General features: G+C 38.1%; 1 protein-coding gene across 1 annotated transcript in view; it reads right to left on the bottom strand.

Moving 5' to 3' along the window:
• TEX11 (testis expressed 11) overlaps positions 1–18324 on the bottom strand; it is a 292288-nt gene that overhangs the window by 59416 nt on the left and 214548 nt on the right. Inside the window, exon 23 of the mRNA XM_021679728.1 lies at positions 6171–6243. Coding sequence (XP_021535403.1) covers positions 6171–6243 — 73 coding nt within the window. The remainder of the gene's footprint in view (positions 1–6170; positions 6244–18324) is intronic.

The raw sequence follows: 18324 nt of genomic DNA, 5'->3' as shown, positions 1-18324 counted from the left end.
AACAGTTTGGCAATTCTGCAAAAAGTTAAACATTATGTTATCCTATGACCCAGCAATTCCACTTCTAGATATAGACCCAAAACATTGAAAGCAGGGACTCAAGCAGATACTTGTGCACCAATGTTCACACCAGCATTATTCACAGTAGCCAAAGATGAAAACAACCCAAGTGTCCATTAACAGATGAATAGATGAACAAAATGTAGCATATATCCATATAATGGAATATTTTCAGCCATAAAAAAGAATGCAAGTACTGATTTGTCGCAACATGGGTGAACTTTAAAAACATTATGCTAAGTGAAATAAGCCAGTTACAAAAGGACAAATATTGTATGATTCCACTTATATCTAGATAGTACCATTAGAAGTTACCAGGGGCGGGCGCCTGGGTGGCTCAGTCGGTTGAGCGACTGCCTTCGGCTCAGGTCATGATCCTGGAGTCCCGGGATCGAGTCCCGCGTCGGGCTCCCTGCTCGGCAGGGAGTCTGCTTCTCCCTCTGACCCTCCCCCCTCTCATGTGCTCTCTCTCATTCTCTCTCTTTCAAATAAATAAATAAAAAAATCTTTAAAAAAAAAAAAAAAAAAAAGAAGTTACCAGGGGCTGGGAGAAAGGGGGATACAGAGTTATTTTTCTTAATAGGTACAGAGTTTGTTAGGGGTGATGAAAAAGTTTTGGAAATAGATAGTAATGAAAGTTTCACAACATTGTAAATGTAATTAATGCCACTGAACTCTACACATAAAATGGCTAAAATGGCAAATTTTATGTTTTATATATATATAATCACAGTTAAAAACTGTTATGACATAGTTATATAATGCACCCCAACAGAGAATTTTACCTTCCTTCCATTCTGGTATTACTGGTTACCTTACTAAATTAACCAGTCATTAAATCTCTGTAATGTACAGACAGTTTCTGTTTTAGTCCGATGTTTGCCTGAAGACTCTGCTATAAGTGACAGGGAAGAGTTTGTGTATTTAACAAAGGACAGTCTCAGAGCCTCACAGAAAAGGACTATACCAGGAATTTCAAATTGTTGACATGTCAGAAGATATTCCTGGGGGCACCTGGGTGGCTCAGTCGTTTAGCGTCTGCCTTCGGCTCAGGTCATGATCCCAGGGTCCTGGGATTGAGCCCCACACTGGGCTCCCTGCTCCGCAGGAAGCCTGCTTCTCCCTCTCCCACTCCCCCTGATTGTGTTCCCTCTCTCGCTGTGTCTCTCTCTGTGAAATACATAAATAAAATCTTAAAAAAAAAAAAGATGATACTCCTGATTACAGGTTTCTGAGTTGACACTGAATAGACAACTTTGAGACCATACCAGTGCAGGTTTTTTTCTAGTCTAAAAGCGTACAGTTTATAAAAGCAGATTACTGACCCAAGATTCAACAGAACATCAATTACATAGGACTGAATAAACTGATGAGGGAAATTTTAGTGGTTATGTATTTGGAATATTGCTGATGTTGTTCTAATGTTCCATTTTCTGATTATATGAGAAAATCCTCTTTCTCTGAAAATTATTTGTAACTCAAAACAATTTAGTAGACACTGCTTCTGTAAACTAAATTAAAATATTTTAAAATAATATGGTTCTCATTCACCTCCTCCCTATCTTACCCAGCCTTCTGAATTCAGAAACTTTTATTAAGTCTCCCTACTTTTCATAGCAATATAGTTATATATTGGTTGTATAAGAATCTGTCCTTCTGCCTTTTAAATAATAGTTTATTAGTTTATATGTTTTTACATTTTTTATCATGGTTACAGAGACTTGACAGGAGATGAGGTTTAAGCTTGAGTACTCCAGATTTTTATACAACAGAACTGAAAGACAAATACCATATGACTCCACTCATATGTGGAATATAAGAAACAAAACACAGAAGAAAAGGGAAAAAAGATAAGAGAGAGATAAAGCAAGAAACAGACTCTATGAGAACAATCTAATGGTTACAAGAGGGGAGGGTAGTGGGGTGATGGGTTAAATAGGTGATGGGGATTAAAGAGTGCACATGTCATGATGAAAACAGAGTGATGTATGGAACTACTGAATTACTATATTGTACATCTGAAACTAGTTATGTTAACTACCTGGAATTAAAATAAAAACTTAAATTAAAAAAATAATAAATGTACTCAAGATCTGCTATTCTGTTTAGTCTTATATACTACAGCATCAAAACCTAAAAATCAATTCTGTTGTCCTCTTTTTTTTTTTTTTTTTAAGATTTTATTTATTTATTTGAGAGAGAGAGAATGAGAGACAGAGAGCATGAGAAGGAGGAAGGTCAGAGGGAGAAGCAGACTCCCTGCCGAGCAGGGAGCCCGATGCGGGACTCGATCCCGGGACTCCAGGATCATGACCTGAGCCGAAGGCAGTCGCTTAACCAACTGAGCCACCCAGGCGCCCCTCAATTCTGTTGTCCTCTTTTTAAAACCAAGATATAAATGGACAAATTGATTGTGCAACCAAGGCCTTACATGGAGTATCATACTTGAGAATGACAGCCATTTAATCAGGTATGATAAGATAAACTTAAGGTATAAGGTTGAACTTACCTCAACTTTATGGAGCACATGCCTACACAATCCCCTCAGGGAGTTATCCTGGTACCTGATTTACAGGGTCCCAGTATAAATGTTGTAGGGAGTTCACTTTCTAAGAGGTCAGGAACCTTCAGTAAATTTCAGGGACCTTGAGAAAAGATGACTTTCCTCTAAATTATAGGTGCTACAGGTGAAATCTGGTAGAGAGGGTTTCTTGGCTCTGGTATCCTAGCTTTGGAATAGCAAAAGATAACAAAACACACACACAATTCAATTTTGCATATACTTGTAAATTCACTTCCTAATTGCCTGTGTGTGTCTTCTAATTCTTCTTTGAACCACCTGTAATATCTCAGTGGTTCCTTTATTAATTAATGAGTTAAATAAAATCTTTGACATGTGTTTAAAAAAATAAAAATGGAAATTAAAACTCTAAAAGAGAGAAAATGATACATTTGGAAGACAGGCAAAGGAGATCCAAACATACGAAGTCCCCAAGGAAGAAAACTGAAATAATGAAATAAAAACAATTGTTCAAAAACAGTTCTCTGACTTATTTCATTTAGCATAATGCCCTCTAGGTTCATTCATGTCATTGTAAGCAGCAGGATTTCCTTCTTTTTTAAGGCTGAATGTTTCATTGTATATGCATATTGACATATACATATCACATTTTCTTCATCCATTCATCTTTTGATGGACATTAGATTATTTCCTTGACTTGCCAACTGTGAATAATGTTGCAATGAATATGGGGGTGCAGATATCTCTTTGAGTTAGCGATATCATTTCCTTTGGATATATACCCATAAGTAAAATTTCTAGATCATTCTATTTTTAATTTTTTGAGGAACCTCCATAACGGTTTTCCATAGTGGCTGTTATCAACTATACATTCCCACCAATGTGCCAAGGGTTCTCTTTTCTCCACATCCTCTTCAGCACTTTTATCTCTTGTCCTTTTGATAATAGGCATTCTTTAAAGAAGTTTTAGGTTCATAGCAAAATTGGGTAGAGAGTACAAAGTTCCCACATATACCAAACCCACCCCCCTCAAAGAACATCCCCCACTACTGAACATTCCATGCCATAGTGCTACATTTGTTACAATTAGTGAACCTGCAGTGACACATCATTTTCACCCAAAGTCCAGAGCTACATTAGGGTTCACTCCTGATGTTGTATGTTTTATGGGTTTTGACAAATATATAATGACAGGTATCTACCACTGTAGTATCATGCAGAATAGTTTCACTGCTCTAAAAATTCTCTATGTTCTGTCTGTTCATCCTTTCCTCCCCAAGTAACCTCTGTCAACCAGTGATCCTTTTATTTTCTCCACAGTTTTGACTTTTCTGGAATATCATATAGTCAGAATCATGTGGTATGTAGCCTTTTCAGATTGGTTTCTTTCACTTAATAATATGCATTTAAGATTCCTCCATGGGGTGCCTGGGTGGCTTAGCAGGTTAAGTGGCTGCCTCTTGATTTTGGCTCAAGTCATGATCTTGGGGTCCTAGATCCAGCCCCACACTTGGGCTCCGTGCTCAGTGGGGAGTCTGCTTCAGGATTCTCTCTCTCCCTCTGCCCCTCCCTCCACTCTCCCTCTCTCTCAAATAAATAAATAAATCTTTTAAAAAAAGATTCCTCCATGACTTTTCATGGCTTGATAGCTCATTTCTTCTTATCTCTGACTAATATTTCATTGTTTGGACATACCACAGTTTATTTATCCATTCACCTACTGAAGGATATCTTGGCTGATTCCAAGTTTAAGCAATTATGAATAAAGCTTCTATAAACATCCACCTGCAGGTCTTTGCATGGACATAAGTTTCCAACTTATTTGGGTAAATACCAAAAAGTACAGTTGCTGGAATGTATAGTAAGAGTTTTACAACAAAGTACCAAATTGTCTTCCAAGTGTCTGTAATACCATTTTGCATTCCTGCCAGCAATGAATAAGAGTTTCCTATAGCTCCACATACTTGCCAGCATTTGGTGGTGTCAGTGTTTTAGATTTTTGCGATTCTAATATGTATGTAGTAGTATCTCATTGTTTTAATTTTCAATTCTGTAATGACATCTAGATAGAGATGCAGATATATATATGTAGCCCAGCTATGTTCCTAGAATGAAGAAATTGAGTTTTCAGTGGACAGCATTCTGACATACTTTTTAAATAAAAGTCATTGAAGCTATGAATTTTTTTTTAAAAGACTTTATTTATTTGACAGAGAGAGAGACAGCAAGAGAGGGAACACAAGCAGGGGGAGTGGGAGAGGGAGAAGCAGGCTTCCTGCTGAGCAGGGAGCCCAATATGGGGCTCGATCCCAGGACCCTGGGATCATGACCTGAGCCAAAGGCAGATGCTTAATCACTGAGCCACCCAGGCGCTCCAAAGCTATGAATTTTGCTCTGAGAACTGCTTTAGCACTTTAGATTCTGTTATATTTTCAAGATCATTATTTTCTAGCTATTTTGTAGTTTCTGTGTTTTAAAATGTCCAAGTCGTTAAGGGTTTGTCCTGATTCCATCAATTCCTTTTTGTATTGCATTGTGATCAGATAACATTGTTTTATTTTTATGTCTTGGAATTTATTCAGGTTTTCCTTGTGAACAATTTTGTAAATGCTCAAAGGGCACATAACAGAAGATGAATTTTCTATTTTCAGGCTATAGTGTATGTTTCTATTAAATCTTCTATAAATGTTATTTAGGTATTCTCTATCCTTTTTGTCTTTATTCCTTTAAATGGCTATCATAGATTGAGAAAGGTGAATTAAATTTTATGTTTATGTTCTTCCTTATAATTCCTATAGTTCAATATCAAAATCCATCAAAGATATCACATATACACAAAAGGAAAAAAACAAACCAGTAATTTCTAAATTTTAGGAAACCAAATTCATCAACAATTATAATAACACACCATGATCAAGTAGGCTTTATTCCAGAAATGCAATGATGACTTAATTTTAGAAATCTACTACTTTAATTCAATATATTAATACTTTAAAAGAGAAAAACCATATGATTATCTCTACAGAAGCTGAAAAGGCATGTAATTCAATTCAATATTGATTCTTTAAAATTCTAACTAAAATAGGAACAGATGGACAATACATAAAAAAGTATGCTGAAACCTAAAAGCCAATACCATCCTTAATGAAGAAACAGTAGCAAGTTACTATATAATTTTAAAAGGTTTACTACTATTTTGATTATTTCATAATAAAATGTTAACAGTATCTGATATGATTATGGTTTGGAATGCTCTGTAGCCTACATTTACTCAGAATTAGAGCTTGATTAAATTAGACATGAAATCTAGTGACCTAAGGGCAATAATGTCATACTGAACAATAACGATCTTATTTTTATACTTAATACTATACTTCCATAAAAAACAAAGTAAAAAATATTCTTACTCCAAGCAGTGTGTCAGTGAGTCAAAGTACAGACATACAGTAGAGAAAAATTAGTCCTCAAATAACCATTTGACTGGTTATCAAGTACTGAAGTGGCACAAATTTCTGGCGATACAGACTGAGTATTCAGACTTGAAATGCCTTTCATAACTGTGTTACCAAACTCCCAGTTCCCACTGTACCTGTTTTTTTCAGGAGATTCCAGATTTCTTTGCATTTATGGATCTGCTCAAGGGCACGATTCAGTAACTTGGTCTATTTGGCAACAATGTAATAAGAAAATTAGTCTCAACCAGACAAAACTTTAAGCAAATTAAAATAATATATCATATTCATTAAAAGCAGTTAAAAAGACAGAAAAATTACAGTTTAAACTGAACATTTTATAATTTATATAAAAATATTAACCTCTATTTGTATTTTTTTTTTAAGATTTTATTTATTTATTTATTTATTTAGAGAGAGAGAGAGAAAGCACAAGCAGGGGAGAGCGGCAGAGGGAAAAGAAGCAGACTCCCTGCTGAGCAGCGAGCCAGACACGGGACTCAATCCCAGGACCCTGGGATCATGACCTGAGCCAAAGGCAGACGCTTAACCAACTGAGCCACCCAGGTGCCCCATTTGTATTTTTCTTAATGTCCCAGAAAATGAGAATTCAACAGAAAATCGTGAGCACTATCAATTTTAATAATCTAGGACAGAAGAGTAGCACTTCTAGAATGGTGGTATGAAGAGTTCCATGGACCCTCTCCCTAGCAAAACAACCATAACTGGTGAATTATAAAACACAAACATGTAAAGTCTCAGGAAATTGCCCAAAGGGTAAAAAAAAATGAAGAAACATCTATTCCAGGAAATCTACTACGTCTCAATAAGACAGTAAACACCCATGATAGTTGAACCCTGATCTGCTCACCAACCACCCCCAGCTCAGTGTGAGTGCTACTTTAGGTGGGTGTGACCAAGAAGATGGGGCTCCCTCTATTCTCAGCTTCTAGGCTAGGGATTTCCAGAAGGGGCATGCTGCCAGCACTTCTCATCCTCCTCCCCCAGGTCTGTATTGTAGGAGCTCTATTATAAACATGCACAAAAGAGAGGCCTGGAGCTTTCTTCCTCTACCCAGTCCCTATAACCAGGCACGGAAAATTGCAATTACTGGGTCTCAATTGCCCTCAGTACAGCTTGCTTGTAGGACAGAGTTTCCATGCTGGGAGAGGCAAGCTCAGAATGCCAGGGACTATGACTCTTGCCCAGCCCCTTACTCATAGAGCTGGACTATCACTCTGACAGAAATGTGCCACGCCCCCACCTCCAGCTCCAAAACAGTGGTACAAAACTTCTCAGGAGGAGAAGCAGCAGCTCATTAGAGAGTGAGCTCTGTATCTCTGCCTAAGAGGACTGACTTTAATTGGAACACAGCTTGGGGAAGTTCAAGTCTAAGGCTACTACAAAAAAAAAGGAGATTCTGGAGTTGAGTACTTAAAAAGTGGCTGATAGATCAATGATATCAACATGCAACACAGAAGACCAGCCGGATGTTTACAGAGGGAACCAGGGTAAGAGAAAACTAAGACCCCTACCACTTTTCAAAGGGGCCTCACATTAATTGTATCAGGCTATGGAACAATTAATGCCAAAAAGCATTTTTAAATACACACATGCACATGTGCACACACGCGCGCACACACACACTCACTTGCCCCCTGCCCCCCACACACAAAGCAACCACCCTAGTAATTAGTCAAGACTAACATCTGGGTTAATACCAACAAAAGACCATTCTAAAGTTAACAAGGATATCAAGGAAAGAGAAATTATAAAAATAGCCCTGCTAAAACCACTTCCATCCCTTTGTAGAGGAGGGGCCAGGGTGACTCCACAGGCAAAGATGGTGACCTCTAAGGAGTGATATCTGAAGCTGTACACTTCTTTACAGCTGAGGGAAATAGACGTCAATGAACTAGCCCAGCCAAGTCACTAAACCAATAAACAAGCAAGTATTAACAACAACAAACCACAGAGGGGAATGAGTATTCAAAGATGCTTCAATATATTATCTATAATGTCCAGTTTTCAACAGAAAATTGTGACATACGCGAAGAAATGGTAAAATATAACCCAAATGCAGGAAAAAAGCAGGCAACAGGAACTGACTGAAAAATGGGTCCAGATGCTGAACTTAGCAGACAAAGATTTCAAAGCAGCTATTTAAAATATGTTCAAACAACAAAGGGAAATCACACTTTAACAAAGATTTGATGAAAATGTCTCAGCAATATAGAATCTCAATAAAGAAGGCAGTGGGATAACCTATTCAATATGATGAAAGAAAATAACAGTTAACCAACAATCTAATATCCAGCAAAACTATCTTTCAGAACTGAAAGCAAAAAGCAAAAAAAAAAATCCCAGCTAAACAAAAGCTGATAGAATTTATTGCTAGCAGAACCATTTTATAAAAATGGTAAGAGAAGTTCTTCAGGCTGAAAACAAATGACACCAGATAGTAATGTGAATCCAAATGGAAAAAAATGCACTGGTTAAAGCAATTATGTAATAATTATGTAATTATAAAAGAGTGTATAAATATATATTTCTTTTTTCTTCTCTCAATTGTTTTAAAAAGCAATTGTATAAAGCCACTGTTTTTTATACCTAACAGGTATCCAAAGACCACTCCACGAACACAAGAAGCACACAAATTCTTCTCAAGCACACACGGCACTTTCTCCAGGATACACCATATGCTAGGCTGCAACACAAACTTCAAATAAAGTTAAAATAACATGAAATCACACAAACTATGTACTCTGACCATAGTGGAATAAGCTTAGAAATCAGTAAGATACTAAAGTTTGGGAAATTCACAAATATGTGGATATTAAATAAGAGATTACTAAATAATAAACAATGGGTCAAAGAAGAAATCACAATGAAAAAAAAAAAATCTGAGATGAATGAAAAGAAAACACAACATACCAAAACTTATGGGATGCTGCTCAAGCAGTATGCTATGGTCTGAATGTGTACCCCTCAACCAGTTCATATGTTGAAATCTTAAACCTCAAAGGTGCAGGTATTAGTAGGTGGGGCCTTTAGGAGGTGCTAAAGTCACAAAGGTAGAGCCCTCATAAATGGGATCTGTGCCCTTTATAAGAGGCTCTAGAGAGATCCTTAGCCCATTCTACCACGTGAAGACACAGTAAGAAGGTGCAAACTATGAAACAGGAAGAGGGCCCTCATGAGAGAGCACAACCATGCTAGTACCTTGATCTTGGACTTCTAGCCTCAAGAACTGTGAGAAATAAATTTCTGTTGTTTATAAGCTTCCCAGTCTGTGGTGTTTTAGTTATAGAAACCTGAATGAACTAAGACAGAAAACTGGCACTGAGAGTGGGGTGCTTCTGTAACAAATACCTGAAAATATGGAAGCAGTTTTGGAACTGTGTAATGGGCAGAAGCTGGAAGAGTTTGGAGGTGTGAGCTAGAAAAAATCTACATTGCTGTGAATGAATGGTTAAGACCAATTCTCATATTTGAAAGGGGACTGCAGCTACCTCTATTTTTTACCTCAGTCTGTACTTTCTAATTGGTAAAGTTCTTCTTTTTGGCTTATCTCTTAACTCAGGCAAAAGACCCTGTGGGCAAAGCATCCCATGATGGGAACCAAACTACCCTCTCAAGCAATAAGGACTGCCCTGAGCCAGCAAGACCCCATGTGACTGACCCCAAGACAGTGACTGTATCTTCATGTACCTACTGACCTTTGTCCCATGTTTTCCCTGTATAAACCTAGAATTATTTGCAGCACTTCAGTGAGAGTCTTTGAGACGCTAGTCTGCTGTCTCCCCGCCGTTGGCCTCACTGAAATAAATTCCTTTATTGTTTCACCACCAATCATCTCTCTGCCTTTGGATCTTGTCAACAGCGAATGGCCAAACCTGGTGTGTCTGGGACCCCCAGAGCCAGGTGCTCTTGCATCCCTGAGCTCCGGTTACATGAGGACCGAGAAAGAGAAGAGAAGAGCTGCAGAGATCTTCTTGAAGAATAGTTTGAGAATACTGTGAAGAGAGTGTTGGTAGAAATATGGACATTGAAGGTCATTCTGATGAGGCGTGAGGAACAATGGAAATTGGAGGAAAGGCCATCCGTGTTATAAAATAGCAAAGAGCTTGATGGGATTGTGTTTATGTCCTAGTATTTTATAGAAGGTAATACGTGTTGGTGGTGAGATATTTGGCTAAAGAAATTTCTAAGCAAAGTGCTGAAGAAGTGGCCTAGTTTCTCCTGAATGCTTACAGTAAAATGTAAGAAGAGAGAAATGATTTAAAGGTGGAAATGCTCATCAAAAAGAAAGCACAGGGGTGCCTGGGTGGTTCAGTCCATTAAGCATCTGCTTTCTACTCAGGTTGATCCCAGGGTCCTGGGATTGAGCCCCACATCAAGCCCTGCATCGGGATCCCTGCTCAGTGGAGATGCTGCTTCTCCCTCTCCCTTTGCCCCCCCACCTGCTGTTGCTCGCTCTCTCGCACGCTCTCAAATAAATAAAATATTTTTTTAAAAAAGGAAGCACAATTTAAAAATTTGGAAAATTTTCAGCCTATCAATATTGAAAGAAGTAAGAAAGCTAGTTTAAGACAGAACACTAAAGGTATGGCTGAATTTGATAAGGAGAATGCTGTGGCTCAACCATCTCAACAGAAGCTAGGAGCTATTCACACCAAGACAATGGGGAGACTGGCCAGCCATCGAAACAAAAGTTAGTACCTACTGTCCAAAGCAATGGAAGAATGACCTGAGGCAGTTCAGAGTTCTTGGGGCTAGCCCTAAAATGGCCTCCCAACACAAGCCCTAGAGTGCAAGGGCCTAAGGGGCAGAATGATTTCAAAGGAGGAGCCACAGCTGCCCAGTGCCACCGCACCTCCTTGGCTCCCCTTCTCAAATTCTGGTGCCATGTTCCACAGCCACTCCAAGTGCAGTGCAGGCTGTTATGGCTGCCCCTCCAGACCGTACAGGTTACAGACTTTGGGAAGTCATCAGCTTGGTGATCTCACGGTATGCAGAGTGCAAGAGCTGGGAGCATAGCGGCTTCCACCTAGATTTCAAAAGATGCCCAAGGAACCTTTGGAGCCCAAAGAGCCTCTGTGGGGGTGGGGCTACTGCAGGAGGCCCCCATTAGGGGCAATACCTAGTGGAGCTTTCCACCCCAGGGCAGCACAGCTGCTGTGAGGGACTCCAGCCCGAACCTTAACCTGTGAGAACTGCAGCATGGGGCTACACCTGGCAGAACCATGTGTGTGGGGCCTAGAGGTTTGCGGGCCCAACTGCAGCCCCAGTGGGTCCAGAATGTGGGACACAAAGCCAAGGAGGATTGTTCTCAAGCCTTGGTGTTTAATGTTATTTGCCCGATTAGGTTTCAGACTTACTTTGAAACCCATTAACTTGGTTTTTTTCCTATTTCTCCTTTCTGAACGGGAATATCCATCTTATTCCTGTCTCTCCATTGTATTTTGGAAGCATATACCTTGTCTGATTTCACAGGTTCACAGCTGGAGAGCAATTAGCCTCAGGATGAAATGTACCCAGATAGATGATATTTAGATGAAACTTTGGACTTAGACTTTTGAGTCAATGCTGGAATGAATTAAGACATTTGGAGCTGTTGAGATGGAATGAATGTATTTTGCATGAGAAGGACATGAATTCTGGGGGGCCAAGGGAGGAATGCTATGGGTTTGAATGCGTCCCTCAGATTTATAGTGTTTCACTCTTAAGACACAGTGCTTAGAGGGAAATTTATAGCTATAAAAGCTGATATTACAAAAAGAAGAAATAAATCACTAAGCTAAACTTCTACTGTAAGACACTGGAAGAAAAGCAAACTAAAACTTAAGCAACCAGAAGGAAGAAAATGATAAAGATTAGAGTGGGAATTAATGAAAGAGAGACCAGAAACATAATAGGAAAATAAAAGAAATCAAAGTTGGTTCTTGAAAAAGATCAACAAAATTGAAAAAATGTTGTATAAACTGGTCAAGAAAAAAAAGAAGACACAAATGACTAAAATTAGGAGTGAAAGAGGGGCCAGAACTACCAAACTTACAGAAATAAAAAAGATGATTATAAGGGAATACTATGAACAACTGTAAGCCAAAAAATTAGATCACTTAGATTATAATGGACACATTTCCAGAAATATAAACTACTGAAACTGACTCAGAAATGGAAAATCTACTAGACTACAAAAAAGAAAGAAGTAAAAATATACTCTGAAAACTACAAAACACTGCTGAAAGAAATTAAAACCTAAATGAATGGGAAAGACATCCCACATTTATGGGTAATAAGACTTAATACTGTTAAGATCACAATACTCTCCAAACTGATCTACAGGTTCAGTGCAATTCCTATCAAAAGCCTAGCTGGCTTCTTTGCAGAAATTGACAACTTGATCCCAACATGCATATGGAAATTCGAAAGACCCACAAGAGCCAAAACAATTTTGAAAAAGAAGAACAAAATTGGAAGACTAACACATCTCTATTATAAAACTTACTACAAAGCTATAATAATTAAAAGAGTACGATTTTGCCATAAGGATAGACATAGACATCAACGGAACAGGAATAATCCTCCTCATTTATGGTTACTTGATTTGCAACAAGGGTGACAAGATAATTCAATGGGGAAAATGTCCAACAAACGGTCCCAGGTCAACTGTATATTCAAATGCAGAAAAAATGAAGTTGGACCCCCATCATCTCATACCATACACAAAATTAACTCGAAATGGATAGACCTGAATGTAGCAAGTAAAAATATAAAACCGTTAGAAGAAAACATAGGGATGAACCTTAATGATCTTTGATTAGGCAACAGTCTTAAACATTGACACCAAAAGCACAAGCAACAACAACAACAAAGTAAATAAAATGGGTATCATCAAAATTAAAAATGTTTGTGCTTCAAAGGGCACTGGTAAGAAAAGGAAAAAGACAACCCACATAATGAAAGAGAATAATTGTAAATTGTTATCTGAGAAGAGTCTAGTACCAAGAATATAAAACAACTATTAGAACTCAATAATAAGATGACAAACAACCCTACTAAAAATGGGCAAAAAAACCTGAATAGACATTTTCCAAAGAACATATATAAATGGCAAATAAGTACATGAAAAGATGTTCATATCTTTTGTTATTAGTCATGATATCCTCATTTATTAGAAAAATGCAAATCAAAACTGTAATGAGATAGCACTTCATACTCACAGCATGGCCATAATCTAAAGGATATAATAGCAAGTGGTGGCAAGGAGGTGGAGAAAGTGGACCCTAGCCTAGTGCTGGTGGGAATGTAAAATGGTTTCATTGCTTTGGAAAATACTCTGGTAGTTCCTCAAAAGATTAAGCATAGAGTTATAAAACCCAGCAATTCCGTATATACTCAAGGGAAGATAAAACACATATCCACACAAAATTTGTATATGAATGTTTATCACAGTTTGTAACAGCTGAAAATTGAAAAAACTCAATATCCATCAATGGATAAACAAAATGTGGTATATTCATACAATGGAATATCATTCAGCCATCAATAGGAATGGATCCAAACTACAACATGGTGAACCTATTAAAAATTATTGAAAAATTATAAAGGGAGCCAGTCAGAAAAGACTAAGTCATATGATAATATTTATATGAAATATCCAGAATAGGCAAATCTATAAAGATACAAAATAGATTAGTGGCTGCCTAGGGCTGCTGGCTGGCACAGGGAGTGACTTTTAATAGGTAAGTGGTATCTTTTTAGAGCGATGAAAATGTTTTAAAATTATATTGTGTTGATAGCTGCACAAATCTAAATATTCTAAAACCCATTAAATTGTATACTTTACTGGGTGAATCATAAGGTATGTTAATTATACCTCAATAAGTCTGTTAAAAAATAATCTAGGATAGGGGTCAGGACACTTTTGTATAAAAGGCCAAACAGTAAATGTTTTAGGCTTCGCCAGCCACACAAACTATCTTTCACATATTTTTCTTTATTTTCATTTACAACCTTTGGCAAATGTAAAAAAAATTCTTAACATTCAGGCTGCAGAAACACAGGCCATCAGCCTGATTTGTCTAGTCAGCAGTTTATCCAACGCATTTTAGGAAAGAGATGTAGTTCCTCAATAAATTGTAATGGCTGTATATTTTTTTCCTAAGATTTGTTCATTTATTTTAGAGACAGAGAGAGAGCGCACATGCACGCAGGGGGAGGGGCAGAGGGAGAGAATCCTCAAGCAGACTCCCCACTGAGTGCAGAGTGGGAGCACGGGGCTTGATACCCTAACCCTGAGATCATGACCTAAGCTGAAATCAAGAGTTGGATTCTTAATCGACTGAGCCACCCAGGGACCAGGCTGTATATTTTTTATTGAAGTATAATTGACATACAATGTTATATTAGTTTCATTTGCACAACATATTCATTGGCCAATTCTATACATTACTCAATGCTCACCACAATACGTACAGTCACCATATAATGTTATTAAAATGTTATTGACTATATTCCCTATGCTGTACTTTTCATGTCCACAAATTATTTATTTTATAACTGGACATCTGTATCTCCTAATTCACTTTTCCTATTTCGCCCATCACCCTATCCATTTCCCCTCTGACAATCACCTTTGTTCTCTGTATTTAAGAGTCTGTTTGCTTGTTTGTTTTTTCCTTTTTCTTTTTTTTTGTTTTCCTTTTTAGATTCCACACATAACTGAGATCATATGGTTTATACTTCCTTTCTCTGTCTGACTTATTTCACTTAACATAATACACTCAAGGTCCATCCATATTGTCACAAATCATCACGTATCATTCTTTTTTATTGCTCAAAAAATTAAAAATAGAAGGAATGGGAGAGGAAGATGATGGCAGAGTGGAGGACACCATGCTCGTCTCGTCCCATGAACACAACTAGATAACAATCAAATCATCCTAAATACCCCAGAAATCAACCTGAAGACTGACAGAACAAACTCTACAGCTAAAGGGAGAGAAGACGCCATATCAAAGAAGGTAGGAAGTGTGGAGACGTGGTTTAAGGGAGAAACAGATCACAAGTGCTTCGGAAGAGAGGGAGCTGTGGTCATGGAGAAGGGCGAGAGAGAGAGAGAGAGAGAAAGAGAGAGGAGCATATAGGGGAATGGACAAGGAGAACATTTCCCCAAAGCCACTGGCTTGGAAAATGAGAGGAGCTGAATTTCAGGAGTTCTTGCAACCAGTGGGGTTTACAGCCTAGAGTTTTAAAGGTCAGCAGGCTTGGCTGGGATAGAAACTTGAGGGCACTGTGCTGCTCCTGGAAAGAAGGCAGGCAAACAACCGGGGTAAGACAGCATGGAAATAGAGATCTGAAGAATGTCTGGGGCATACAGTGGGAGATTATTCCTTCAGGCCTCTCTGAGAAGAAAAGAGCTGGCTGGTGCCATTTCGTCCCCCAGCCCCTTAGCATAAACACAGAACCACCTGAGGGAAGCAGCTCAGCATGGACAATAGCTGCCTAACTTGCTTACACAAAACCCCACCCCCCTGTGCTCTGGTGGGACTGCCCTTCTCAGTCAAGCCTACCTCAGTCCCAGCATGGCAAGCCCCTCCCCCAAAAGACCAGCATAAACCTCTGCCCACACCATATCTCCCAACTAGAGAGTTCTGCAGGGCCTCTGTCCTGGTGGAATTGGTGTCAGGTCTCATTTCACAAGCAAACTGCAGCACACCTAGTTAAAACTTGCCACATGCAGGCCAGGGACCAAACACTGCCCACAACAGGCAAGGAGAACCTCTGCAGACGACTGGCCTGAAGGACAGAGCAGGCAAAACACAACAGCAGAGCGCACAAAGCACACACCAGAGATGCTCCCTGAAGCACCATGCCCTGGGCATGACATGAATTCTTATTCATAAGGACATTACTTTCAGGAGCAGGAGACATAACTGGCTTTTCTAACACAAAGAAGAAAGCAGAGACTTCGACAAAATTCCAAGATGTAGGAATTTATCCAAATGAAAGAACAACATAAGGCCATGGCCATAGATCTAAGTGAAACAGATATAAGTAACGTTCCTGATAAAGAATTTATTTATTTATTCATTCATTCATTCATTCATTCATTTTACAGAGAGGGAGAGAGAGACAGACAGTGGAGGTGGACAAGGCAGAGGGAGAGAGAGAGAGAAAATCTCAAGCAGACTCCCTGCTAAGTGCAGAGCCTGACACGAGACTCAGTCTCATGACTCCGAGATCATGACCTGAGCTGAAATCAAGAGTCAGTTGCTTAACTGACTGAGCCATGTCGCTGCCCCCGATAGAGAATTTAAAGCAATAATCATAAGGATACTCACTAGGCTTGAGAAAAGAATAGAAGACAACAGTGAGACCCTCAGCACAATGATAAAAGATTGAAAAAAGAATCAATCAGAGATGAAGGGTACAATAAACAAGATCGAAAACAGGCTTGATGCAATGAACAACAAGCTGGAAGAAGCAGAGTAACGAATTAGTGACCTAGAAGATAAAATAATGGAAAATAATGAAGCTGAACAAAAGAGATGAAGAATTATGCAACATGAGAATAGACTCAGGGCTCAGTGACTCCATGAAATGTGTAACATTCATATTATAGGAGTCCCAGAAGAAAGAGAAATGTGGGCAGAAAATTTATTTCAAGAAATAACAGCAGAAAACTTCCCTAATCTGGGGAAGGAAGGAGACACTGAGATCTAGGAGGCACAGAGGACTCCCATCAAAATCAACAAAAACAGACCAGCACCAAGATATACTGTAATTAAACTGGAAAAATATAGTGATAAAGAAAAAATCTTAAAAGCAGCAAAACAAAAGAAGCCCTTAAGGGAAGACCCATAAAGCTAGCTAGAGATTTCTCAACAGAAACTTGGCAAGCCAGAAGAGAGCGGCATGATATATTCAACATGCTGTATGGGAAACATCTACAGCAAGAATAATGTATCCAGCAAGGCTATCATTCAGAATGGAAGGAGAGAGAGTTTCCCAAACAAAACTAAAGTAGTTTGTGACCACTAAATCAGCCCTGCAAGAAATATTAAAGGGGACTCTTTCAGCGCAAAGGAGAGACTACAAGTGACAATGACAAGAAAGGATCAGAGAAAAATCTCCAGGAACAATGACAAAACAACTTATAAAATAGCATTAAATACAACTCTCTCAAGAACTACTTTGAATGTGAATGGACTAAATGCTCCAATCAACAGACACAGGGTGTCCGAACGGATTAAAAAGCAAGACCCGTTTATATGCTGCCAATAAGAGACTCATTTTAGACCTAAAGACACCTGCAGATTGAAAGTGAGGGGGTGGAGAAATATTTATCATGCAAATGGATGTCAAAAGAAAGCCAGAGTAGTAATACTTATATTGTACAAACTGGACTTTTTTGTTCCTGTATTGTTTTTATCCTACTTTGGTATCAAGGTAATACTGGCCTCACAGAATGATTTTGAATGTGTTCCCTCTGGTCCATTATTTGTAAGATTTTGATAAAGATGTTCATTAATTATTTTTTTAATGTTTGGTAGAATTCACCAAGGAAACCATGTAGTCTTGGGCTTTTCTGTGTTGTGAGATTTTTGATTCCTAATTCAACATTCACTCTTGTTGTTGGTATGAGAAGATTTCCTATTTCTTAGATTTAAGATTCATGATTCAATCTTGGTAATTTGTACGTTTTTAGGAATTATCTGATTTTACTTTTCTAAGTTATCTGATTTGTTAGTGTATAACTGTTTATAGTAATCTGTTATCACCCTAATGTATTTCTGTGGTTATCCGCTGTGTTGTTTTCTCTTCCATTTCTCATTTTGATTTCTGAGTCATCTCTTTTTTTTCTTAGTTAATGTAGTTAAAGCACTGCCAATTTTGTTTATTTTTTTGGAAAACCTGGTCATTACTTTCAGTGTTATTATTTATTCTGGTCTCTACTTTATTAATTTCTGATTTTTCTTTGTTATTTCCTTCTCCTCTAAACTTCAGCTAAGTTTCTTCTTTTTCTAGTTCCTTGTGGTGTAATGTTAAGTTGTTTATTTGAACATTTTTCTTAATACAAGCATTTATAGCGTAAATTTCTCTGTAAAATCCACTTTTGCTGTATCCCATAGGTTTTGAGACATATTTTCATTTGCTGTTTGATTTCTTATTTGGTGCCTTGCTTGTGCAGTACTATGTTGTTTAATATTTACATATTAAATATTTAATATTTACATTGAAAAAAATGAGAAAAAAAGAAACAACCCAACATACCAGACCTGT

The sequence above is a fragment of the Neomonachus schauinslandi genome, chromosome X (genome assembly GCF_002201575.2).
Source record: "Neomonachus schauinslandi chromosome X, ASM220157v2, whole genome shotgun sequence".
Classification (NCBI taxonomy): domain Eukaryota; kingdom Metazoa; phylum Chordata; class Mammalia; order Carnivora; family Phocidae; genus Neomonachus; species Neomonachus schauinslandi.
This window is presented reverse-complemented; position numbering and strand designations above follow the sequence as displayed.